A 25880-nucleotide genomic window follows, 5' to 3' on the forward strand; every position below is an offset into this window, starting at 1 on the left:
GGGGAGGGGAGGGGCCGGTGAGCGGGCTTTGGGAGAGGCGCGCTGCGGCGGCGACGGCGGCGGAAGATGGCTGCGGCCGAGGTGGCGGACACCCAGCTGATGCTCGGAGTCGGGCTCATCGGTGAGGACGCAGGCACTGCCTTGCAGGCCGGCACCCCAGTTAGGCCTCCGCCTGGGTCCAAGGCGGGCCCTGCTCCCGCCTCCCGCGGAGGGGAGGGCGCGACCCCCTCCCTGTTGGGCCTGGGCGGAGGGCTGCGCGGCCCGGCCTCCTCCGCGCCGAGGTTCGACCAGCCCTTCCGCCCGCGGCCTGGCGTGGCACCCGCTGGGTCGGGCGGCGGAGGGGAGGGACCCCTCGGGCCTCGTAGGTTCAGGGAGAGGAGCTCCTCCTGGACGCCCCGCGCCGCAGACCAGACCGGGCGTGGAATGGGAGTTGACTGAGCTCCCGCGCCTGCGAGGGGGCAGCTGCTCAGGCGGGACTCTGGCGCGGCCGAGCACCGCTCTCTGGCGCCACGGCAGGCCCGGGGTCGCTCGGAGGGTGGGGGAGCCGGGCCAGACTGTCGCCCGGCCCCCGACTGGTCTGGATCATGTGATCGAGCGGTTGGAGACTGGGCGGACAGCTCCACCGGCACCGGGTGCTGCGCATTATGCGTGAATTATCTCCATTCAACACTCCCTTCGGCTCCAGTGGGGGGTTGGCTAACCTTTGATGCCCACTTTACCGGGCAGCAGCTGGAGGCCCAGGGTGTCGTTTGTGCACGACGCACGCGACAAAGTGGCGGCGCCAGGACTGAGACCCTTGCGGTCTAGCAGCCCCAGAACCCCAACTTCGGCCAGTGGAGGACGGCGGCCGCATCGCACGACAGGGCTCGTGCGCGTAGCACGGGTGTCTGCTTAACCCCGTTGGTTTTGAGGAATTGATGGATGAGGAAGTACTCTGGGACCTTTGGGCCACCCAGGCCGTGTGTCTGAGCTGTGTGCAGTGTTTCAGGGCTGGGTGTTTCAAGGAACCATTCATTCGATGCGCGACAGTGAGCACGGGGCTGCTTGAATGAACGTCTGTCGGTACCATGCGTGCCGGTGCTCTTTGAAAAAGCATTCTATTGAGATTTTTACAAATCCCTAGTGTAGAAAAACATTGCTCGGGTTAGGACAAACTGGCGAAATGTGCTGATTACTTTTCAGTGTCTCCATGAGTGCATTTATGTGGGAATGGCTTCGTGTATTCATCTTTTCTGAAATCATTTTTTATTTTTCAATTACAGTTGACATGTAATATTATATTAGTTTCAGGGGTACACCCCAGTGATTAGATATTGTACAGCTCACTAAGTGATCATCCTGATTAATCTCGTACCCATCTAACAGTTCTAACGGGATTTTAAAACTGCTTCCAAGCAAAGCCTAAGTAACTTGGGCATTTTAGTCCTGCCTGAAGTACTTCTGAATTAAGTCTGAGTTAAACTGACTTTAATTGATAAAAGCTAAGGAAAAGATAACTTGCAATCCTTTTCAATTCCGTGTGTTTTTTTGCTTTTCGTGTTGACCTGAAAAATAAAGGGATTTGCTTCAAAATAAGGGGAGAAGCGCTCCTGTCCTTTATGAAACAAGGAGGGCCAGATGATAATTGCTGAAGCTGAGGAATTTTTTATCCTCTCTGCTTTTTTAAAATTTTATTTAAGATTTTATTTATTTATTTCCAGAGAGAGGAAAAGAGGGAGAGAAACATCAGTGTGTGTTACCTCTCACGCACCTCTTACTGGGGACCTGGTCCACAACCCAGGCATGTGCCCGGACTGGGAATTGAACTGGGGACACTTTGGTTCACAGGTCGGCACTCAATCCACTGAGCCACCACAGTCAAGCCTCTCTGCCTTTTTTATACACTTGACATTTTCCATAATAAGTTTTTTAAGTCTACAGATCACAATCTAGATTTTTAAAAAATATTTATTTATTTTTAGAAAGGGGATAAGGGAAGGAGGCAGAGAGGGAGAGAAACGTTGTGCAAGAGAGAAACAGTTGCCTCTCAACTGGGGCAACCCAGGCCGGTGCCCTGACTGGAAGTCAAACCAGTGGCCTTTCAGTTCGCAGGCTGGCACTCGGTCCACTGAGCCACACCAGCCGGGGCAAAACCTAGATTCTTCATGCTGTATGTGCAATAGCTGTTTCCCTAAAATTTAGGCTATTTTTGCTTGGAGTTTTTATTACAAGTAGGTGGCTCCTGTTTTGTTATCAAGGTGTTTATTTTGATGATGAAACTACATATGTGATTGGATAACCTTTATTGTTATTGTTATTAAAATTTTAAACATAGAATTTGTACAATCAATATGTAACAAGATTTTCTCAGGTGGACTTAAAGTCAAGGTCAGGAAGCGAGGCTATGTGAGCAGTTAGAGGAAGGTGGGAACTAGGGGGTCTCACGTGCTCTGGGTTGCTTTGGAGAATGGGATGTTAAAAGTGATTCCACTAAGTGCTTCTGAGTAACCAATCAATTCACTCCCTTGCTGCTGTTTGCCATTCTCACAGTGACCATCTTTCCACCGTAGAAAAGGACACAAATGGAGAAGTTCTGTGGGTGTGGTGTTATCCTTCCACGACAGCTGCTCTAAAGAACCTGCTGCTGAGAAAATGCTGCCTTACGGATGAAAACAAACTCCTCCATCCCTTCGTCTTCGGTCAGTACAGGAGAACATGGTTTTATATCACAACAGTCGAAGTTCCGGATTCTTCAGTGTTGAAAAAGGTATGAGTGCGTAAAGGTCAAAAAACCAAAAATATTTACAGTGATGTGAGGTTATGTCAGTAAGTCTTAGCTTTAGATTTTATCATTCACAGTTCACTTGAAAAGCATTAAATGTGATTTTCACTGGGAATGTTCTCTTTCATGTTTCACTCCCGTTAACCCTAATATTTGTTGGTGTGCGTTACATGACTGACCCTGCGGCTGCTGGAGTGAAGCCTTTTTCAGGTTGTAGTCCGAGGGAGTAGAAATGCAGAAGTAGTTTCCAAGTCATGACCCTTATTAGAAGCGTGAAGAAGTATTTTTTCTACCATCAAAAACTATTTTAGAGGATATAATTGTTCTTGACATAGTTAAGAAAGCATTTTTTTATTCATTTGTGGATAGTAAGGCTGTACTAAGAATAGAAAGGATAATTAAGGAAACTCATGTATTCAGGAGGCTTTTTGCTGGGTCATTCGATAGGGACAGGATCAATGTGACAGGTCGAAAACCACTGCATGGGAGCCGTTGTGAGCTCCCCAATCCCAAACAACCAGCAGGATTTTTCAATGATAAGACTACTGGGGAGTAGCGGCTGACCTCCTGGCATGTTCCCGAGTAGGAGCTTCTTTTACCTTTGCAGGGAGAATTTTACAGCCAATAACAGACTGTAGGAAGCATAACAAGATAGCCTTTTAAATGGAAGGAATTCCATTTAGAAAACCAGGAAGGCAACAATTTAGAAACTGTTAGGAGTTAAAGACAAAACAGGGATTTGTAATTAGAAAATGTAAACTTGCAAAAAGACAGTTTTCCAGGTGTCATAAAGTCTTTCATATATGTTCGTTATGTAAAAATAGCAAGATTTTAGATTTTACACTTTAAAATATGATTTTTAAAAATATATTTCTTAAATGCTTTGCTTTTATAAAGTTCTAAATTTTGCCTCATTAATGGAAATAATAGGTATATGATTATCAGAAATTTATATTTTATAAAATGAGGCCTATAAATAAGTGAAGCTTATTATAACAGCATACCTTAGATTATATAGCAACCTATAGAGAATGAACTATTTTAGGAACTGTATAGTTTTTACTATAAGAATTTTACTGAGCTGTATTATTGTTTTCCATCCTTCTATTTCATTAATGAAAAATAGTTGCTACGTTGGTAGGTCTGATATAGCTATTCCTAGTTCTGCTTTGATGAGGTTAAGGGATTTTAAATGAAAATTTACATTTTTTATATTTGAAATGTTTTTGTTTTGCAAAAACTGAAAGTATTCTTTGGTACTAAATTCCATACATGTACAGTTATATATATAACATTTTTATATGTGTGGATATACATATGAAAGTATAAAGAAACAATTGAGGACATGTTACATTTTGGTCTTCTTCTTTTAATGCTGTTGTGTCTCGTACAAGAGGTTTGTTAGAATAGAGTAATAAAAATTAATTCTATTAAAGTGTCTTTAAAAAGTTTACTTTCTTTTGTTTTTGTTTTTTTGGACAGGTGACTCATTTTTCTATTGTTCTGACCGCCAAAGATTTTAACCCAGAGAAATATGCCGCCTTCACTAGGATATTGTGTAGGTCTGTATGAAAACTGTATCGAATGCTAATGTACACAAATGAAGATCTTAGTAATTCCATGCAGATTTCCATACTGAGGAAGCAGATTTTAGCCCTTTGTCTCGCTGTCGTAATGTCTACTGTCCCCTCAAAGACTTTTGTAAAGAGGAACTTTCTCTTCTGCTTCAACGACATTGCTCCTCTCGTTTAGGAGAATGGTGGAGGGGAGGAGGAGAAGCAGTTTGCACAACCGTTGTCCCTGGGGGTTTTGAGTCACTTGCCGTTTTCCATCTGCTTTCCCTTTCCCCTCCAGAAACGTGCCTGAGCAGAATGGGTGGGCGAGGTGCTCTATGAAGTGGTCAGCTGCTCCATGCGCGGCAGGGTCTGTGTGGGGGTTCATTGGGGGGATGTTCACAAGCATTTTGAATTATGCAAAAACACAGGAAAACATTTCTTAGCTAGAATACCAAGAGGCTGAAAAACTGATTCATTGGTTAATTGTGATTCAGGTAGATGCCTTTAGTTTCATCCTAGCTGTTGAGAAAATTTAAAATACATCAGTGTACTTTCTTGCCTTGATAAGTAAGTCTAGTGGACTTCATGAAATATTTCTTATGTGGTAAGAATAGTGGCTTCTTGTATAATGAAGATTTTAGTGTTTTGTTTTTTTAAATTAATATCGTTATCACTAGAAAGACTTGAAAGTCTAGTATGTATTACTCTCAGCTCTCAGGCTCACACTCAATAAGTAGTTTGGGACGTGTGAATGGGGGGAGTTTTGTTTTTCCCACTATAAGCCCAGTACATGGTTTGCTTTTTGCCACTTGTACGTGCAACACACGGCCTAGCATAAGAATACTGTCTTGTTACCTGAGGCTTTCAGTTAGGTTGTAGTTTGACAAAATGAAGTCTCACTGCTTTGCAGCCAGCTCTGATGAGAAGGACGTCTTGCCATCACAGGATAAATTCCAGGTGCGTGGCTCACTGTGGAATGGAGACATTGTCTGTTAATATGGTGCTTACACAGAGAGACTGCTGTTGCTGGACAGGACGCTGTCCAGGAGCTGTGGACTCAGAACATTGCAGAGGTGGTCTCGAACAAACCCTGGGCCCCCGTTTCATTTATCGAGTCAGGGCTAGGTGACGTCACCGAAGTCACTGGGAAGTGTTACGGGGCCCAGAGGGGAAGTTGGTTTCGGCCCCACTTCCTGACCGGGAGGAAGCCCAAGGGTTTCTCAGCTTCTGTGGTGCTGCGGTGTTGGCGCATCCTGGATTCTCTCCTGCCACAGCTCGAGGGAAACGAGGACTCAGAGCTATTGCCAGCCACCTCCTCGGCCTCCGACCCCTGAGTGAGCTCTCGTGCTTGACTTTGCATGTGTGCGTGCTCAGATGCACACATGCATGTGTGCACGTGAACACACTTTCTCCCCATGAATGCAGGTGTCTGTGTGCATGTGCACACAGACACTTTTACAATCATTTTTTAATTTTTCAATTATATGCATTGTTATATTAGTTTCAGGTGTACATTTTTAAATAATGAAGAGGTTGTGTGGACATGCCCACCCTCCATTTCTAGAGAGAGAAGCAGGCAGGCATTCCTTCCACAGCGCGCTGCTTACAGAGCGGTGGAGGCCTGCATTGGGGACGGGGGGTGGCGGTCATTTGGGAGGGTTGTTCCCTATAAGGGATACAGGTCAGCTGCCATGACCTCCTCCTTCTTCTGGCCCCTCAGCTGGTGGCCCTGGTAGAGGACCAGGGTTCCATGCACACTTGGAGTCAGTTTTCCAGGCCAGGTGTGACAGCTTGTGGGTGACTTTCTGAACACGTTCCCCTGGGTTGTGCTTTGTGGTTTTCTGTGGAGTTTTGGGGGATTCTTTCCTCTGTTCAGTCCCGTGTGGCTCACATTCGTCATGTGGGAAGTCACCTTCGTCTACTACCTTTCTTATGTTTCTCTTCTCCATTACTGTATATTGTTTCTATTTTATAATGGTAATGGTGTGTTTTGTATTTTTTTTTTTTGGTGGTGGTAATGGAGGCACATAGTTAATTAAAAAATGCAGACAGTACAGAAGGGTGTACAGTGAAAACTGAGTCCTTTCGCCTGTTCCAAGCCTCCAGTTTTACCTCCTGACCCCCACCCACCCAGGGCAGCTCCTGGGCCTGTTTTCTTTGTATCCAGCCAAGGTCTTTGCTGCACACACAGGCATGTGGACGAGTTCATGGGCTTGTCTGTGTTTTATCAATATGAGGGTGTACGGTAGTCATTGTTCTCTGATTTCTTTCTCAATTTGTGCATTGAAAAACTGATGATTGTCAAAATTTGGTAAGCAGTTAAACACTTTTTTTTTCATTATCTTAATGAAACTTACTGTATAATAAATATCATTTTCAAGTGATTTATCTTAAACAGTGATTTTATTTTCTTCCCAATTTTCTACCCCTTCAGCTGCTGAAAGGCTCAAATAGACCCAGTCCTGCTTTCCAAGCAGAATTTAGATGTAGTTACTCGGAGGAAGAGATTTCACTTGCGAGCTATAAATGGAGCCAATTTCCTGTCAGCATTTTCTGGAAATTTTTAACTTGATGAATGTATCTAGTGTGCATTTATCACCAGAAGCTTAAAGGAGTTGGATTTCTTAATGATTTAAATAGAGTTAGCTCTGGGAACTCTGATAATAAATATAGGTTCTACAACTAATTACTGCTTTCTGTGAACAGTGCTTAAACCTCCTTTCTTGTCGAAGGAGATGCCAGCAGTAAAACAGGGCTGTGACTAAGCACCCAGCTGTGCCTGGGAGACACAGAAAGAGACGAGCGTGCGCTGTCCTTGAGCACGAGGGGCCTGGGAAAGCCCGCGGTTCATCCTCCTGCCTGCCCGGGCTGGAGCGGGCCTTCCCAGATGCAGAGACAGGGCCAGCTTCAAAGGATTGTCAAAGACCTCTCAAGGGTTGTTTTTTTAATACATTTTAAAATTAAATCTTAAAATTATGTCATGAAAAAATTCAGGCATTCAGAAGTGTATTAGCTAAGTCGGCTTCAATTCTTTAAAAGCTACCCGAGCTGAGCCTGGGTGTGTTTCTCCACGTGGTTCATGCGAAACGGAAGCGTGATGGCTTTTTGTCCTTGTTACAGGATATACCTGAAACACGGGAGCCCGGTTAAAATGATGGAGAGCTATATCGCAGTTCTCACAAAGGGCGTGTGCCAGAGTGAAGAAAATGGCTCTTTCCTCAGCAAGGACTTCGGTGCCCGAAAGGCATACCTCGCAGGCTCTGTCAAAGGTAAAGGGAAAAAAAGGAAAGAGAAGAAACAAAAACCCATCCCAGGCGATTTCGTCTTGGCAACAACAAAAATCCCGAAGCCAAGGACCATCTGTCAGTCCACTCTGATGTTTTATTTTTCCACATACATCATCTGCACGATACTTATTTTTCGTACAGGAGAGTTCTTCACCTTCTCCATTTTCCTGTTTGGTTCGAATTCTGTCATAGGAAAGCAGGCTTTTGTGGTGTTCCTTTCCAAAAAAATCTGACTTTAAATATAGAAATGTTCTTTCTATATTTAGAAAGTGAGCTGCACTTCACGGGTTCAGGTCTCCACTAGTTCTCTTTCTTTAGATCTTGGCTGCCGACTCTTCCATCTGGAGAGCTCAAGCCCCTGACCCAGGCTCCTAGTCCGGCTCTCCTGGAGAGTCCAAAATGACAGAGACAGCCCGGGGCTAAGCCGCTGACTTCTGGGTCCTTAGCAGAGGGAGGAGAGGGAACTCCAGGGGCAAAAGGACTAAGTCATGACTTGTAGGGGCGTGGGGGTGGTTAGTGAGCAGTTTGTAAAATTGAAGGTTGTATGACACAGAAGGGTGCTGGTTCCCTTCATACAATTTACTGCACTTTCTTGTGAGCCTGGCTGTATGCACCCAGCATAGTGAGTCTTTGGGGGGCAGGCATGGGCAGCTGTGACACCCCTCCTGGGGAGCAGATGTGCCCGCCAGAGAAGATGCTTCTGTGCTTACAGCATTTACCTAAATCTGTGTTGAAAATAAGTTTGCCTTCATATGACAAGAATTCTTTCCAATAAAAACTTCATTTCCTTATTTAACGTTTAATTCAGTAACATAATTTCTTTTGTTTTCAGACATCGTATCTCAGTTTGGGATGGAAACTGTTATCTTACACACAGCACTGATGCTCAAGAAAAGGATTGTCGTCTATCACCCCAAAATAGAAGCTGTCCAGGAGTTCACCAGGTACCCTCTCTGAGCATCAGGAAGTGTGAACTTGGTTGGCAGCCACTTTGGAACGGTTGGTGTCGCTGTGTGCTCTGTGCGCACATCTGGTGGACACAGAGTGTGTTAGGCTGGAGGTCAAGTACCGTTTTGTTCTAATGGTCCAGTTTGTTTATTTATTTTTTAGATGTACACTCTTTTTAAAATTTTTTTTTATTTTAGAGGGAGGGGAAGAGAGGGGTAAAGAGAGGGAGAGAAACATCGATCGGTTGCTGCTTTTATGTGCTGCAAGTGGGGACAAGGCCCACAACCCAGGCATGCGCCCTGACCGGGAACTAAACACCGGCGACCTTTCACTTTGCAGGGCAGTGCTTAATCAGCTGAGCCACCCCGGTCAGAGCTCCTCTTATTTGTATAATAAATATTTTTTCTTTTTATTTATTTACTTATTTTTGCCTAATCTAACTTGTTCTTACAATTTTTTTTTTTTTTTTACAATCAAGGAGAACTAGCATCTTTGCTGTGTTTACTGTATGGCAGGCATTGTATAAGGTGCCTTACATTTACTTATGACGAGAACTTTGCAAGTATTATCACCTTGTATTATTGATGAGAACATTGAGACTCAGAGAGGCTAAATGGTCAGATAAGAGAGAGAAGAAAGGCTTCATAGTCAGAAAGACCTGGGTTAAAATACTGGGGCCCTGACCAGGGTGTCTCAGTTGACTGGGTGGCATTCTGCAAAGTGAAAGGCCGCTGATGCAGTTCCCCGGTCAGGGCGCATGCGTGGGTTGTGGGTGCAGTCCCGACTCTGCTGAGATATGGAACAAGGCCTTGGGGGGGGGATCACAAAACCACAGATAAATTCAGCACATCTTCTTGGAATAGCCATTTTACTACAAGTTTTTGTTGTTGTTTTTGAGGAAACCTATTTTGTATAAATAAGCACAAAGTGGTTTACAAGTCTGACTAGAATTAAATATGAAATGAGCGGCTTCAAACATATTTTTGTACGCACAGGGCCGTCCTTGGAGCACACACTCAGGCTCCCTCCCCAGGACAGGCTGCGTGATGGGGTGGTTTGGACGGAACCTTAGCAGTGTGCTCTCTGCCACAGTGGAGATCTTTTGAAATTTCACCTCGAGCTTTATGTAGCTAATCTGACACCAAAAGCAGAGTTTTAAACGTTGCATTACTTTCATTTGAAGTCTGGAGGTGTTAGCCCTTTTATAGCTGGTCCTCCCCTCGGCCTGCGATGGCCAGTTTCCTCCTGGAAGAAGCGGGAAGAGCTCAGGGGCAGACCAGCGGCCATGTGCATTCTCGCTTTGCTTCCCCAGGACCCTGCCTGCCCTGGTGTGGCACCGACAGGACTGGACCATAGTGCACTCGTACGTGCACCTCGATGCCGATGAGCTGGAGGCCCTGCAGATGTGCACAGGTGGGCCCCGGGGCCCCGGGGCGGGGCCTCGGCTTTCTCTCGGGCTGTTGTTTGGTTCTTAGATTTGGGTTTGTTTGTTTGTTTTGTGAAGTTTTGTGTGTGTGCATTCCTAAGTAGATTTCCCCCCCTTTAAAACCTTTAATTTAGAAGAAAATTGGATAAAATATGCTTAACAAAATTCATCGTCTTAATCATCTTAAGTGTGTAGTTCAGTGGCATTAAGTACATTAACATTTTTATGTAGCCATCACCAAAATACACCTTATTTTTAACTTACAAAGTTCTCATCTTAAAGTTTTCTTATTAGTGATTATTTATTTAACATTTTATTTATTTTTAGAGAGAGGGGAAGGGAAGGAGGAAGAGGGAGAGAAACATCTATCAGTTGTCTCTGGTATGCGCCCCAACAGGGGACCGGGCCCGAAACCCAGGCGTGTGCCCTGACCAGGAGTTGAACCGGTGACCTTTCCCTTTGCAGGACAGTAACCAACTGAGCCACGCTGGGCAGGGCTCAGGGTTTGATGTACAGTTTAATTTGAGCCTTGGCATACTTTTTCTCAAAAAATTATTTTAAAATGATGTTTTTATACTTATTAATAATTTTTTAATCATAAGATTCTGGGAATAATTTAATAATACAGCATTACCTATGTCTAAAGTAATCCTAACTTTGTAGTGCCATAGTTTTTTGTTTCAGTTTCTTTAGATTTAAGGTTAAAATGTCTTTTATACATTTATAGTCTTTTTTAAAGGGATTTTATTTATTTATTTTTCAAAGAGAGGGGAGTGGGTGGAGAAAGAGGGAGAGAGAAACATTGATCGGTCGCACGTCCCACAACTAGAGACCTGGCCCGTGACCCAGGCTTATGCCCTGACTGGGAATCCAACCGGCGACCCTGTGGTTTGCAGGCCCGCACTTAGTCTGCTGAGCCACACCAGCCAGGGCTGACTGATTTTTCTACACTCAGCACTGGAACCTACTGTTGGTCTATATGCTGCAGAAATCTCTGAGTGTGTGAATTTTTTTTCATCCTCATGGTATCTTTTGAGGACTAAAAATCTTAATGTGTTGAGACTTTTTTAGGCTTCTATGATTTTACTTCTTATGTTTTGTTTAAGAAACATCTCTATCTCAAGGGTAGAAAGATATTCTCTTATTTTTTTAAAATAAATGTAAAAGTTGTTTTCTTCCTCATTTAAGTCTTTAATTTTCAACTGTACTAGAACAATGATTGAAATTAAAAAAAAAGTCTTTAATTTTCAGGGAATTACTCTGTGTGTGTGTGTGTGTGTGTGTGTGGTGTGCAAGTTTGGGAGCTGGTTTCATTTATCCCCATGTAAATGGCCACTCGGTCCAGGAACACTGCCGAGTAGGCTCCCCGCTCTGTCCAGTAGCCTGTCCAGTGGTCAGCAGTGACATCTGTGTCCCGTATTGCGCTTCCTCACGTGAGGAGGTCTGTGCCTGGGTGCCCTGTGCTAAGTGTTTGGTTCTGTTGCAGTTGCTTTTAAATGTCCTCGCCTGGTAAAGTAAAGCTTTAGTAATGATACACTGGCCCTCAAAAAAAATAATTTTTTATTGTACCGCTCTGTGAAGTCCGAAAAGTCTGGGAATCACTTTCTTAACACCAGTTCCAAAGGGCTGCTAATTCTGGAGTTGCCTGATTCCTTTACCACTTCTTGTATTGGCCTTGAATTCGGTGAGAGATGATGCTGTATCCACCCACTGTCCCTGAGAAACACGGGCGTTTGGCTACGATTTCTTGGAGACGAGGCTCTAAGGGGGACGCTGATCAAGGGCATCCTTGCTACCTTCTGCCTTGTCTGTCATTTCTGCCCCCTGAAGCAACAACTGAAACGTAAGGGCTTTTCCATCAGCCTCCTTCCTTGGCACTGAAGTCTGGCTTTGGAATCTTTTGAGTGTGTGAATTTCTTCGGGCATTTGACAATAAAGTAGCCTTAATGAGTGCCACAGGGCACAGCTAATGTACCCTGAACAAGCACAACAGTGAAAAAAAGCAGCTTCTAGACTCAGTTCTCATTTGATATGTTCGCAGTAGGATTTCCGCGTACTCCGGTGATGTTGGTCCTCTTTGTGATGCAGGTTACGTCGCCGGATTTGTGGACCTGGACGTGAGCCACAGACCGGACCTCTATGACGTGTTTGTGAACCTGGCAGACAGCGAGATTACCATCGCTCCGCTTGCGAAAGGTGCGTTCTCTGGCTGTTCCGCTGTTAATACGAGACACGAGCCAAGCAGTTGTGACTCTTTTAGGCTGATTCTCTAAAACCAGTATCTGAGGGCCTCTTACCCTGCTGTGCTGAAGCTGGAGGGATTTTTTTTTTTAAGATTTTATTTATTTATTTCTAGAGGGGAAGGGAAGGTGAAAAAGAGGGAGAGAAATATCAATGTGTGGTTGTTTCTCATGTGCCCCCTACTGGGGACCTGGCCCTCAACCCAGGCATGTGCCCTGACTGGGAATCAAACCAGTGACCCTTTGGTTCGCAGGCCGGCAGTCAATAATCCACTGAGCCACACTAGCTAGGGCCGGAGGGATTTTTTTCGTGTCGCGAACACAGCATTAATCTTACCGGCCTAGCCACGTTAGTAATACATCCTGGATGCTCTCATTGCACAGTATGTGTTAATAAGATGGCCTATTCATTTGTTTCTCCACCTTCTGTTAAACAAGGCTCATTAGTTACCTATTGCTGCATAACAGAGCACCTCCAAACTTAGTGATTCAAAACAACAGGTATTTATTACCTCACAGTTTCGGTGGGCCAGGAACTCAGGGCTGACTTAGCGGGGAGGCTCTGGCTCAGGGTCTCCCCTGAGGTTGCAGTCGGCGTAGTGCCGGGGCTGCCGTTATCTGAAGGCTCCGGTGGGCTGGAGGCCCCCCTGCCCAGCCAACCCGAGTGGCCGGTGGCAGGAGCCCTCACCCCGTGGGGTACAGTGAGGGGGCTCATCTCAGTCGGCACCACTTGCGCTCATGCCTTGAAGTGACACGCAGAAGTTCCTGCTAATCTCCGTGCTGCAGAAAGTGTCCGGGGGGCGGACCCAAAGAAACTGGAATTTAGAAAAAATTGTGTATTTACTCTTACATGTTTAAACTTCAGTCACCTTCAAAGTACTCTCCATTTGATGCAACATACCTTTCGAGATTTTTTTCCACTGCTCAAAATGGTTTCTGAACTCATCGATTTCGATGCCTTCTAGTGCTTTTGCTGTTTTTTGTTTCACTTCTTCCACATTGACAAAACGTTTCCCTTTGAGGACTTTTTTCATGAGGGGAAACAAAAGTCGCTCAGGGCAAGATCTGGTCAACGGGGAGGGTGAGGTATGGGGGTGGTGCTGTCCTTGGTCAGAACTGCCGAACACTCAGCGCGGCGTGGGCAGGTGCGCTCACAAAGCACCCTTCACGGGTGGGCAAATGTGCTGAATCTTAGAAGAAATTCCCTGAAGCCGCATACAGCCTCTCACAACAACGCCAGATGGTCCGCTGATACAGATGGGTTCCTAGAACACTCACCCAGTAGGGGAAGCCTGTACTACAAAGGGCCCACCCTCCGAAAGATAATTCTGTTTCTTGGGGGATCCCCCCTCATATATAATTAATGTACCTTGGGTTTTCTTTTGCTCATGTCTAAGGGCCTTTAGACACGGAACGTTCAGCCCGCTTCTGCAGAACCGACAGGAAACACCTCTTTCACAATCTTCCCGCCAGGAAGATACACTTGAATTCTTAACTGTAAAGACCTGGACAGGAAAGTCAGGCTTTTGGCTTAAACTCCAACTTATTTGTAGTCAGAAGCTTTTATGCAGGGTCGTCTAGAAGAAAAATAAAAATTCTTATCGGGCAAGTGTGAAGGAGGAATTTGGTTTGGTATTGTGTTTTTATTTGGACATGAAGTGTGTAAATCAGGATTACGCCTTCCTTACCTCCTAGCGTATCACCATGTTTGCGTTTAGCAATAAGATGGAAGTGTGGTGGGTTGTCCGTTGGTTTTTGAAAACTCCCTCTGTGTGATCTTTCAGGTTTTCAGATAGATGGCATGGTTATTTTTTACTCTGTGAACTTCTAAATATTCACACAACATATTCTTCATCTCACCAGAGTCCATGACAATGGGCAAACTGCACAAAGAAATTGGCCAGCTAATTGTCCAGTCTGCGGAAGATCCAGAGAAATCCGACAGCCAAGTTATACAGGTGAGTCCTTAACCTGCCGACTTAGCCCTGAACCGGTGTCGCTGGGCCGTGCGTGAGGAGCTGCTTGTTGTCTGCAGTGCACGTGACAGAGGGGAGTGGCTGGGAGAGGCCAGCAGGCTTGCGATCATGCGGGTCTGCAGAGGGACCCGCTGGGAGTGGGCAGCGGGGGCTGCCGTGGCCACTCAGGGGTCAGGCTCTGAGGACAAGGTAAGTGTGGGGAGTTGGTGCCACAGCCAAGCATTTATGGTGAGAATTGTGACTTCTGAGTGGTCTGGAATGCTGTTCTGGATTGGCCATTGCATTCTGTCCTCCTGGCAGGACTTTCATGGAGAAACAAACTGTAAACAGAAGGTTGCTGCTGAGCAGGGGGACTAGAGAGAGTGTCTTAATCTAGCTTTGATACATTTATCGTCTCCAGGGCATTAATAACGCAGGCCCCTGCCAAACTCAGCAGGCCCTGGTGTCATAGCCTGCAGGGCTAGCTCCTCTGTGGGGTCTGTCATCTGACAACAGTGCCCCTGTGGGCCCTCTCCTCTCCCCTTGCCACACTGGCGTGGCAGGTGGGCTTTGTTTACACCTCCCCCTGTGGTGACAAAGCCCCTCCTCCACACCCCGGCTCGCCGGCCTCCGCCCTTCTGTGTGCTGTCAGTCTGCGCTGTACGTTTCCAGCAACTTGCTCCTCCTGCATGGATACACTTCCAGCCTCGCCTCTCGGGCCCTGCTTCCTCTAGACCCGTCTCGTACTCTGGTGGGGGCCAGGGGCCTAGGAGTGTCTCCCCCCGTCTGCACCTGGGGGCACCTCTGATGTAAAGGTCCTGCTCCTCTGGTTGCACCTAGCTCTTTTCTTCGTTAATCCACTTACGTACTTAAACGATACTTATGGAGCACTAACTGTGTCACACATTGCACAGGGCTTCGCGGTTACAGTGGTGAGCCAAGTCCCTGCCCTTATGGCCTGTATGTTAGTGGAGCAGATGAAGTGACAAGATCATTGTGAGCCACAGTAAAGGAACGCTGGGACAGAGACAAGGGGTTGTCAGACAGCCTCTGAGAAAGTGACGTGTGAGCTAGAGGGTGCCAAAGGGTGAGGGACCACAGGTTTTGACAGGGACCCACCAGTAGCGCTGTTCTGTTCGGTGCTGGTGGCCCGTCCAGCTGCGGCCAGGAGGAGTGGGAGGGTCTTGTCTCATGGACTTGAGCACCGAGACTGTCCTTTCCTACCCGGTGGGCCGCCATGGCCTGTCCATCCTCCTTCCATCAACATGGCAGGGAAAACAGTGACTCTTCCCAGCGCTGGTGAGATGTGTAAATTGGAGTTACGGTGTTTTTCATGGACTAAAAGTGATCCACAGTGACTTGGTATAATGTTCGATGAGTGTGCCCGCCATGTCGTAGGGGTGCAAAAGTGTTTGAACGCGTTAGTGATGTCAGCACTCCGAGAAAAAGACACGACTTCCCCGTGCGCTCTGGTGAGTCCTCAGCCCCGCGCAGGGATGTCAGTCGACGGAGAGGAGTGAAGCCCCCGTGGCAGGTGCTGGGTGTCCTGTCCCCGGCAGAAGAGAACTCTGGGAAGGGATCTGTCCTAGAAACGGTAGCAGGGTTCCTCAGAGAGGTGAACACAGAATTGCCCTGTATCCAGCAATTCTGCCTCTGGGTGTTTGTCGAGAGGAATTGGCAACAGGGACTCGTGTGTACCCCCCTGTTCAGAGCAGCACTGTTAACAATAACCATGGATGGATGGATGGGTGGGTGGGTGGATGAACAAAATGTGTATGTATCAGTGGACTATTTAGCCTTAAAAAGGAATGAAGTTCTAACACGCTACAACATGGATGAACCTTGAAAGATTATGTGAAGTGAAATAAGCCAGACACAAAAGGACAAATATTGTATGATTTCACTTAAATGAGGTACTCTGTAGGCAGATTCATAGAGGCGAGAAGTAGAATGGTGGTTACTAGGGGCTGGGAGCGGGGGGCTGGGGAGTGTTTAATGGGAACAGAATTTCTGTTTGGGATGATGAAAAAGCTCTGAATGGAAGCAATGATCATCACTCAACACCATGAATGTACTATTATTATATGGCACCCAATCACATGCTCAAAAATTGCACAAAGAAAAAAATCATCCATGATGTTGGCTTTTATAAGTTATTTTATTTTTTTCTAATTTAAAAATAAACACCCTGGCTGGTGGGGCTCAGTAGATTGAGCGCTGACCTGTGAACCAACAGGTCCCCGGTTTGATTCCCAGTTGGGGCACGTGCCTGGGTTATAAGCCAGGTCCCCAGTAGGGGGTACTACAGGCAAAAAGGGGAAAAAATAAAGTTAATCTGATAAACTTTTTAAAATAGCAGGAAGAATTCTATTAAAATGCTACAACTACTCAAATTTTTCGGTGCTGACATATTGCATGTTTTCCTGTTTTTATTAAAGGACATTTCCCTGAAAACAAAAGAAATCTTCGCCAACCTGGCACCGTTTTCAGAAGTTTCAGGTGACGGAGAAAAGCGAGTTCTCAATTTGGAGGCACTGAAGCAAAGGCGCTTTCCACCAGCCACAGAAAACTTTCTCTACCATCTGGCTGCAGCCGAGCAGATGCTGAAAATCTGACCCCTGTCTGGGTGTATCGCTGAGGACTGATGCAGAGCTCTGTGACCGTGATTGTCCATTAACTGTGTAAAATACTGAGAATAACAAAGAAAATGGTATATTTTAATGATTTATTTGAAAGTATTGAGATTTGACCTGAAAAGCACTGAAACACACATGAAAACACTTCTGATTTTCTTTCTGATTCGCCTCACGCCCACCGGCAGTGCTGGGCGGAGCGTCGTGACCGCCGCAGCCACAGACAGGCAGGTTGTGGGCGGCCTGCGGGCCTGGGGCCCGAGAGAGAAGCTCTGTCAAGTTCTCGTGCAAATCACAGCAAGTCCAAACGCCCTCCTTATCCTAAGTTCCAGTTTGTCTCATTGTGCTCCACAAACTGTTCATTTTCAGAAAGCTGCCTGAAATTTTGCTTTGTATTCTTCTAGGAAGAACTTTAATTCCTCATGAGGAACTCTACTTTCTGAGCCAAACTACTAAGTTTTCTGCAGAACCGTCTAGAAGATCATTCAAAAGACCCTGCAGTTGCACTTTCTTATATAAATTTTTTTTTCTTGGCCTTTGAACATTTTGCCTATATTATGAGGGTTTTGCATAGATTTTATACTTGAGTAGACAACTTTAATAATCCATATTTATACTGTCTCAGAGGTCAGCGTTTGGCAAACTTAAGCCATCAGTACTCTTCAGTTAACCTTGTTGCTAGCAATATGATTTTGGAAAAGATACCAGTCCTTATATGGCAGAGTAAAATAAGCAGCCCATTTTGAACATAAAGGTGTAACTGAACTAGCAACTTTACATCGGTGGGGAAGGAGAGTGAGAATTAACTTCTTGCAAGGGCCAAAACCAGAGAGCGTCTTCAGAGAACTCCAGTGAAGGTAGCCCGGCCACACACGGAGGGAACTGTCCCTGTTCAGTCGCGTACTGAACACCGCCCTCACGGTGGGAGACGTGAGCACGGCACAGTGAGCGTGCGGGGCGTGGTTATGTGCTTGTTATTTTAGTATGTGCATTCGTATTAACTATGACAGGTTACTTACAGTCACTACTGTCGTCCTTCTAACTTTTATCCAGAAAATGTTTGCAGAAAGTCTTGTCTGTCAGTTATTCTTGGTGTTAGACTTTTGTTAAGTAAAAATTGAAAGTAGCCCCTTCCCTCCCTCCTGGGGTAGGGGTGAACCTGAAATGAGATTTTGTTTACTAAGGCAAACAATTTAAAATTAAATCCGCACTTTATGGAAATGAATACTAACATCTTTTTCTTGCTCATTTTTTGTATTTCTATATTAGCTAAATGATCGAAGTTGTGAAAATTACAAATGTATGATGCAGAAATAAAATGGAAATATTTTGATACTCAACAAAGTTTTAGGTAGATGAAAAATTGTGCCCTTTCACTAATTCTCCCCACTCCAAAACAAAACAACTTGCTGTCAACTGCACATGTGCTGGGGGATTGTTCAAAGAGCTGTTCGACAGTGAAGGGGGGACCCCGACCAGTGTGGCCCAGTTGGCTGGGTGCCTCCCCACAAAGCGACAGATCACCGTTCAATTCCTGGGCAGTGCACGTGCCTGGGTCATAGTTTGGTCCCTGGTCAAGGTGCGTAGGAGAGACAATTGATGTTTCCCTTCCTCTTCCTCCTCCCCTCTCCCTCTAGAAAAAAATATTAAAGTGAAAGCAAAAGCTCCTTCCCTCCACACTTGGCTCTGCCCATCATCTCCTTGCCCTCACCCTCCCTCGCCCACCCCCAGAGCTGCTCCTTCCCAGTGTCCTCTTTGAAAGGAGGCCTCACGTGGCCACTTCCCCGACAGTGGGCAAGCCTTCACCTGGGGCCTTTGCACATTTGTCCTTCCGTTTACTGTAAGCCTGGGGCTGTCCTGAGTTACCTAGTAGGTCAATTTTACCAATTTTGATCTTTCAGGCCATTTGTTGTGAAACCCTTTTTACCATCATTCCAGCCCAGAGAAAACTAAAAGGCCAGAGATCTCTCTGATGAGTTGGGGCAGGGTGTGGTGGCGACATTCCTCCAGGGTGCAGGTGTTTGGGTACCGGCTGTGCAGTGTCCTGGGGTGTCCTGGACACACAGACAGTTCCTGCTCTCAAGGGACAGTCTACAGGGGCACAGGGTCTGCAAACAGGCCATTGCACTGTGGTGTGGCAAGTGCTTTGGGAGCACAGGAGGGGCTTCCAGGAGGGAGTGACCGATGTCCACGTCAGACCTGAAGCATAAGCAGGAGTTAGCCTGGAGCAGAGGAACTCGGGTGTGAAGGCCCAGGGCAGAGAGAACACAGCCCCTTGGAGGAGCTGGACGTTGCTCGAGTGAGGAAAGGGTGCAACAGGAGATGAGTAAGGCAAAGGCTGGCTCCTGCATGCACAGCAAGGAATTTGAACTGGACCCTGAAGTGCCAAGAAGCCACTGAAGGCTTTTAGGCAGGTGTGGTTTAGAAGAGCATGGATTGGAGGGAGCCAGACAGAAATCAGACGAGTGATGCCAGCAGGGGCTGCTGTTGGACTGAGCTGGGCTGCAGCGGTGGCCATGCAGTGAGCTGTAGAATGGACTCCGGCTCAGTCTGCTGAGTGGGAGTGGGGGGAGGGCGGCCTGAGGGTGCCGCCAGTGATCCTGCCTGATGCAGGTGTGGTGGGGACACTTCCTGAGGTTGGGAGGTCTCAAGCAGACACCCAGATGGCAAAGCGCAGGGGCAGCTGCATGTGAATCTATGGCCGGGGAGAGCAAGCCCGAAGACCAGTGCAGCAGCCAGCCGGCAGCGGAGTGGAAGGTGGGGTGCAAACAGTGAGGGCAGACGATCTTGGAAAATGTGTGGCTACAAATGGGGGTTTTGCTTTTTCAATAAGGCAGGGGACTCAAGCAGTTTAACTACTACTGGGAAGAAGCAGACAGAGGAGGCTGGACGCAGAGAGACCCTGAGGAAAGAAGGGACAAGCCCAGAACTGAGGGCCCCGCTGACCTTGCACGGAGGAGGAAGGCTGGGTGTGGGCGGAGGTCTGGTGCCAGGAAGTTCCACGCCTGGGCCAAGGGCCTTGGTTCTGACTGGGAAGCAGGAGGCAGGATCGTTGGCCAGTCAGGAGAAAGGAGCTGTGTGGCGGGTGGCAAAGGTTTTAAATAGTTGTACAAAATGGGAGCAAGCTGAGCAGGGAGACAGGCTTGCTTTGGGGGTGAGGCCTTCACCGGCCCACCGGAGGCTCATGTTTGCCTGGAAATGGCCCATCGATTTAATGCCGGTGGACTTTAACGCCCGGCTTCATGGACCCTTCACGTCTTCCAATGCTCAACTTGAGACGAGTTTATTAGTAATTTCACAGTGTCATTTCACGGGCTGACAGACCGAAAACTGAACCTGAACATCACCCATCCACCCCCTCGGCAGTCCCGTGGGGGCAGGCAGGACGGGACAGCCTGCCATTCCTCTTCCTCCATCCAGGCTTCAAAGCCGCAGGCCCGACGAGCCTTGACAAGGTCTGGGCATGTGTGACTGTAAGCCATCCCGCCTGCCCAGACACCTCGGGGGTTTCCAGGCGACCTCTGGCACCGTCCTCGAAACTGAGACCTTGAGAGGGAGGTTTTCGAGCAGGAACCAGTCACCTAAAACTCACCCCTACACCCCCCTGTTATAGAAGAGTTCTGTGTCTTCCGTTGCAGACTGGATTTCCTCTTCCAGTTTACTGCACTGTATCTGAAAAACACAGTTCAAGTCTTAGTATTTATAGTAAGAACGTTTCTTGCCTTCGAAGCCAAGTTTTTTTGTGCTTTTTTTTTTTTTAATTTCAGAAAGTATTTGTTTTACGGTCCAACTTTTTTTTCCCCAGTGATGTCTAATTCAGAGCAAAAACACATAGCCTAACATCTTAAAAACATTCTTCTGGAAAATTTCAAACACAAGCAAACGCAGACAGAACATAATGAGCCCTCATGTACTCATCACTCAGCTTTAACTATTAACAATCTGCCAATCCCACGAGATTTAAAACCTCCTGTAAACGACCCGGCCTGCTGCTAAGTGCTGCCCTCCTCTCTGAGTATCCATGCAATCAGAAGGGACTGTCTGCAAAGAGTTCGCTTTTATTGCAATCTGACTGTAACAAACTGTTCTAAAAGGGACTGTGAGAACTGAAAATACTTTTTTTCTTTTTATCTATTTTAATGAGAAGCTACTCCTCTCTCTACCCGTGTCCCTCATCACCTTCCTTAAAAAAAAAATTTATTTATTTTTAGAGGGGAAGGGAGGTAGGAAGAGAAACACCAATCAGTTGCCTCCTGCACACCACCACCAACTGGGGACCTGGCCTGCAACCCAGGCACGTGCCCTGACCGGGAAAGGAACTGCCAGCGTTTCAATGTGCAGGACGACACCCAGCCCACTGAGCCACACCAGTCAGGGTGCAACTATCTTAAAGTATGTAAAACTTCTGTTATATGCTGCCAAAGTTGCCTGAGTTAATGATTCTATAAACCTGAACTTCAGAGAATTTGGGTTTGGAACAAAAGCATTCCATAAATATACACAGGGTGGAGCAAAAGCAGGTTTACAGTTGTTTGTATAGAAAACAATACAATAATTACTAAATAATAATAATACAAGAATAAACTCTGTTTTGTATACTCGTGACTGTAAGCCTACTTTTGTCCCGCCCTGTAAGTGCTTTGAGAGCATGACTGGTAATTTTAACCTCAGTGGCACGAACAAGCATTTGAAGTTTTCAGACAAGAAATGCTGGAAATCGCTAATACCTACTAGCAGCGACAATGCCCTTGGTGCCAGCAGCAACCCTTCGCAGACACCCCATTATAGCCATCTCTCTCTAACAGATACAGGGACTGAGTCTCAAAGAGTGTGAGCAAGTTGACCAAGGCCATGGAGGAGCTGGGTTTGAGTCCACGCGGGCTCGCTCACCACAAACGGCAACTAGTCTACAGAACTGCACAGTCCAATACAGTAGCCACCAGCCACGTGTGACTACTTAAGTTAAAATTACATTAAACTTGCCCTGGCTGGTGTGGCTCAGTGGGCTGGGCATCGTCCTGCAAACAGAAAGGTCTCGGGTTTGAATCCTGGTCAGGGGACATGCCCGGGTTACCTGCCATGTTTCCCACTCTTCCTCCCTCCCTTCTCCTCTCTTTAAAAATAAATAAAATCTTTTTTAAAAATCAGGTTCAATTTAAAATTCAGTTCCTCAATCATAGTAGCCACCTTTCAAGTGCCCGACCACCACATGGAGCTAGTGGCTACCATTTAGGACACCACAGATACAGGGCATTTCGATCGCCACAGAGACTTCCACTGGATGAGGCGTTGTTCGAGAATGTGATAGATTAAAATATCTCAAAGTTTTAAGCCCTGGCTGGCATAGCTCAGTGGATTGAGCTCGGGCTGGGAACCAAAGTGTCCCAGGTTCGATTCCCAGCCAGGGTACATTCCTGAGTTGCAGGCCAGAACCCCCAGCAACCGCACATTGATGTTTCTCTCTCTCTCTCTTTCTCCCTCCCTTCCCTCTCTAAAAATAAATAAATAAAAATCTAAAAAAAAAAAGATTAAAAAAATATCTCAAAGTTTTTTTTTAACATCCTATAAAAATGTTTCTGATACATCATTAAAAACAATTCAAAACTGCACAAGGGATTGGGGGAGATGGGATTCTGTATAAACAATGTTATTTTCTTTTAGGCGTTGGTAAATGTTTGGCAGATTTTTTAGAAAGAGAATAATTTATTTCACTCTCATAACGAGAGGAAGAGAAAGTTACTTTTTAGGAGAAAGACAAATGCGGGCACTTACCCGTTCGATATTGGGGAACATGCTAAAAGAAACAGGCGCCATCAGCCCCATGACCAAGACAGTGCAAGACAGCTTCAAGGTCCACAAGGACTGCGGGTACCGCCTGAACAATGGGGTCCTGGAAGAGACAGAGAGACAGGGCTTCCTTCAGGGGCCGGCTCTCCGCCCTGCCGGCGGCCAGCTGTCTGCTCACGGGCGTCGGGCCTGGAGTGAGGACTTCACCCGTGTGTGCTCACTGGAGCACCCCACCACCCTTGTGGGTCTCATCACCTCCTTCACGTAAATGAGAGAAGGCAGCCAGCGTCCAGTCACCGTATTCTGCCGTGTGTAACGTGCACGCAAACATGGATGCGCATTACACACGGCAAAACACAGTAAGTCATTTGTCCAAAATCCCAAAGCTCAAAAGCCAGAGGTCAGATCCTAGAGCCCGTGTTCTCCACCCAGGGCTATGCCGACACAGATGGTGACGTTCTGACCCCGACCTTTGAGAGTGTGAGAGACACTGAGGGAAGATGCAAAGCACCCCAGCCTGGAAGTTGAGGAGCCCAGGACCCAGGGGTGCGGGCAGGGTTCTGCTGCGGGCAGACCAGGCGCACTCAGGCAAGTCACATTCCCCCCTCTGAGCTTTGGGTTTGTTTCTTCAGGTGTGAAATGGAAGGGTTGTATTGACTATGGTGGTCACTCCAGCTTGGATACTATCATGGCTGTTGGATGGCACATGGTCCTTCGGGGCGCTCCAAGGCCCCTGGGAAACCAGGACCCTCTCTCTGCTCCAGGCAGCCAGTGCCATTACACGGGCGTCCAGGGACTGACCGGAGGGCCCCACCATCCCAGGAGCCAGCCAGCTCTGAGGCTAGCTGGGGCGGTCCAGGAAGGTGCCGACTGAGCGTAAGTCCCCACGCCCAGCCACCCAGACCGATCGTGGCAAGTACACTTGACACTGCCCAGGACGCTGCTACTTCATGGAAAAATGCTCCTTACGTGGCTCTAGCAGGGGCTTCCTAGCTGACCACGCTGAACACAGTGGACTGGTTCAGCCACAGGCAGGTGGCCCCACGTGGGCCAATAAAACCCTTCCCTGAGTGGAAGACTCTCCTGCCTCCCCTGGGGCTTGCTGTGTTTTTCTCTCTCCTCAGCACGTGGTTGAGGATGTAACTGGGACAGTCACATCCCTCATCAACCTGGAGAAGCCCGTGCGTGGCAGGAGCAGAAGGACTGTGCCCGCACTACAGCTCGTGTTCAGCTGCTGTGGGCTCCACTCCCCGCCTGTAGCCGGTATCTCAACCAGCACAGCCCCCTTCTGGCCTGAGTCACTACCGAAAGCCGGACTTCTCAGACCGGCGGATCCCCAGGCCCCGCTCCCAACAGGCCGTTTCTTGCTTCTCAAAAGGGATGACAGTCTACCGAATCTGGGGCCGCTTAAGCTAACTGAATACATGCCTGGCACGGAGGCGGGGACAGAGGCTGGGGCAACGCTCACAGCACATCAGAGCGGGGACACCTGCGGAGCGCCCAAAGCCATCACTCTAGACGTGAGGCAACACGCCTCAGCAGGTGCTGGGACACGCCCGAGAACACAGAGCCGACTGCGGCTGCGTGTGCACCAGGTGTGTTGGGACGGGCACGCCTGGATGTGCCCGCCCGCCCCACGTTAATCCGACCGTCTTCAGGTAGTGAGCGTGTCTGGTAGGAAGACCACGGAAGCACCGTCTCCCCATCCCGCCCGCCAGGTTCAGGTGGGACGGGTTTCTGTAAGGATTTTGATGGTGTCTTACCGTTTATAAAAGTTTGCGAAGACTTCAGGAATCAAAGCGGAGGTGCCAAACAGCACGGCTCTGGATGTGGCTGTATCTCTCACGGCCTGGCAGAGAGGGAAGGAAGGCAGCTTAGGACGTGGGGTGAGATGACTTCCAGGTGTCCTGTAACTCACGACAGAGACAAGCAGAGAGCAACTCTCCTTCCTCACTTAAAAAACTAAGGCACCAGGGGGGAGGCAGGGGCAGCACCCCACATGCACATGTATGTAGGGCGGCTGGGGCCGGTGCCAGGAGTGACCGCAGAAGGGATTCATGCTCCACCCTCCCGACTCCGCAATGGGTTCCGTCAGTCCGCCGACCACTCCAAATACAATACTAAGGATGAGCAAAGGCAGCTGACAGACAAATCCTCTCTTAGAACTGAAGGGCAGGCCCCTTGGCAGAAATGCCGGTTTTTGCCAATGAAGACCAAGCTATGTTCTCCTCTAAATCCAGGATTCTGCCACTGGCCTCCCTATCCCGAACAGCTCCCCAGTTATTCCTACCCCTTCCAGTGGAGGAATGCTCCAAAAGCCAGGTCAGAGTGCACCAGCATGGGGTCACGCCCACAGGTAACACGCATGAGTCTGCCTGCACGCACCCATCTTATGTTTGTGCAATTAAAAATGTGCTATGGTGTCCTGGTTGGTGTGGCTCAATGGACTGAGCACTGGACTACGAAGCAAAAGATCGCCAGTTCGATTCCCAGTCAGGGCACATGTCTGGGTTGTGGGTCAGGTCGCCAGTAGGGGGCGCATGAGATGCAACCAAAAACTGATGTTTCTCTCCCTCTTTCTCCCTCCCTTCCCCTCTGTCTAAAATTGAATAAATAAAATCTTAAAAAATAATAAAAGTGTGCTATGCAATTTTACTTTGCACAAACATGTATGTAAAGCATAGGACACCTTGTCACCTTTTCTATTATATACATTATGCAGTGAACATTTAAATGTATCATTGACTATATAGGCTATATGCATAAAATCCTGTGTACTCAAGGACAACGTAAGAGACTTTCAAGGGGAATTATGGGTACAGATGACACCATGTTAACTCCAGAACCCATGCCCCGGGTAAGACACAGCTCCGCATACAGTGCCGCTCGGGGCAAGACAAACAGGCACACAGGCCCCCACCCCCTCCCTCCCAGCTCCACTTCCCAGGCCCACACCTGCTGTCTGCCTGTCACACGGATGCTCGGCATGCCTGACCCCTCTGCGGGAAATGCCTCTTCCCCACGATGACCGAGGGAGCCAGGGAGGGTGGCTCTCAAAATAAACTTTCAGAAACGTGACATAAAATTGCTCCAGTTCAGGAAGAGAAAAGCGACTGTGAGCGGGGTGTGTCTCAGCGTCCGTAGGGTGAGGCCAGCCCGTCTCCCGTGTCCCCTGTGCACGGGGAAGACGCTCCCAGCAAGACAGCCACAGCCGTCATTCGGAAGCACTGGGAGACCAGTTCCAGCCGACGGCGGAGCGGCGTCCAAGGCCAGTCAAGGGGGAACAA

At 47.6% G+C, this 25880-nt stretch overlaps 2 protein-coding genes across 4 annotated transcripts in view; one reads left to right on the plus strand and one right to left on the minus strand.

Annotated features, from left to right (window-relative positions):
- On the plus strand, positions 1-18031 carry DENND10 (DENN domain containing 10). Of its 3 annotated transcripts, none has more exons than XM_028513497.2 (9): positions 1-121; positions 2530-2746; positions 4244-4323; positions 7438-7586; positions 8437-8548; positions 9865-9965; positions 12067-12174; positions 14082-14176; positions 16612-18031. In XM_028513497.2, exons 4-9 carry the CDS (start codon positions 7469-7471, stop codon positions 16786-16788), a joined length of 711 nt encoding a protein of 236 aa, XP_028369298.1. In that variant the 5' UTR covers positions 1-121; positions 2530-2746; positions 4244-4323; positions 7438-7468; the 3' UTR covers positions 16789-18031. The 3 variants fall into 3 exon arrangements, with proteins under 3 accessions (XP_028369298.1, XP_028369295.1, XP_035883271.1); XM_028513494.2 differs by having other exon boundaries at positions 14-121; positions 2550-2746; XM_036027378.1 differs by lacking the exon at positions 4244-4323 and having other exon boundaries at positions 53-121.
- The window catches only part of SFXN4 (sideroflexin 4), a 22515-nt gene continuing 13427 nt past the window's right edge, over positions 16793-25880 (minus strand). Inside the window, exons 12-15 of the mRNA XM_028514164.2 lie at positions 24357-24442; positions 22579-22696; positions 20393-20478; positions 16793-16866 (exon numbers count right to left, since the gene is read on the minus strand). Coding sequence (XP_028369965.1) covers positions 20401-20478; positions 22579-22696; positions 24357-24442 — 282 coding nt within the window. The 3' untranslated portion in view covers positions 16793-16866; positions 20393-20400. The remainder of the gene's footprint in view (positions 16867-20392; positions 20479-22578; positions 22697-24356; positions 24443-25880) is intronic.

This window comes from Phyllostomus discolor, chromosome 5 (assembly GCF_004126475.2).
Source record: "Phyllostomus discolor isolate MPI-MPIP mPhyDis1 chromosome 5, mPhyDis1.pri.v3, whole genome shotgun sequence".
Lineage (NCBI taxonomy): Eukaryota > Metazoa > Chordata > Mammalia > Chiroptera > Phyllostomidae > Phyllostomus > Phyllostomus discolor.

Coding starts and splice junctions, on each gene's coding strand:
- DENND10 (XM_028513494.2), top strand. CDS start 67: ATGGCTGCGGCCGAGGTGGCGGACACCCAGCTGATGCTCGGAGTCGGG. Junction 7,587..8,436: donor CCTCGCAGGCTCTGTCAAAG/GTAAAGGGAAAA, acceptor TTTTGTTTTCAG/ACATCGTATCTCAGTTTGGG. Junction 8,549..9,864: donor GCTGTCCAGGAGTTCACCAG/GTACCCTCTCTG, acceptor TTGCTTCCCCAG/GACCCTGCCTGCCCTGGTGT.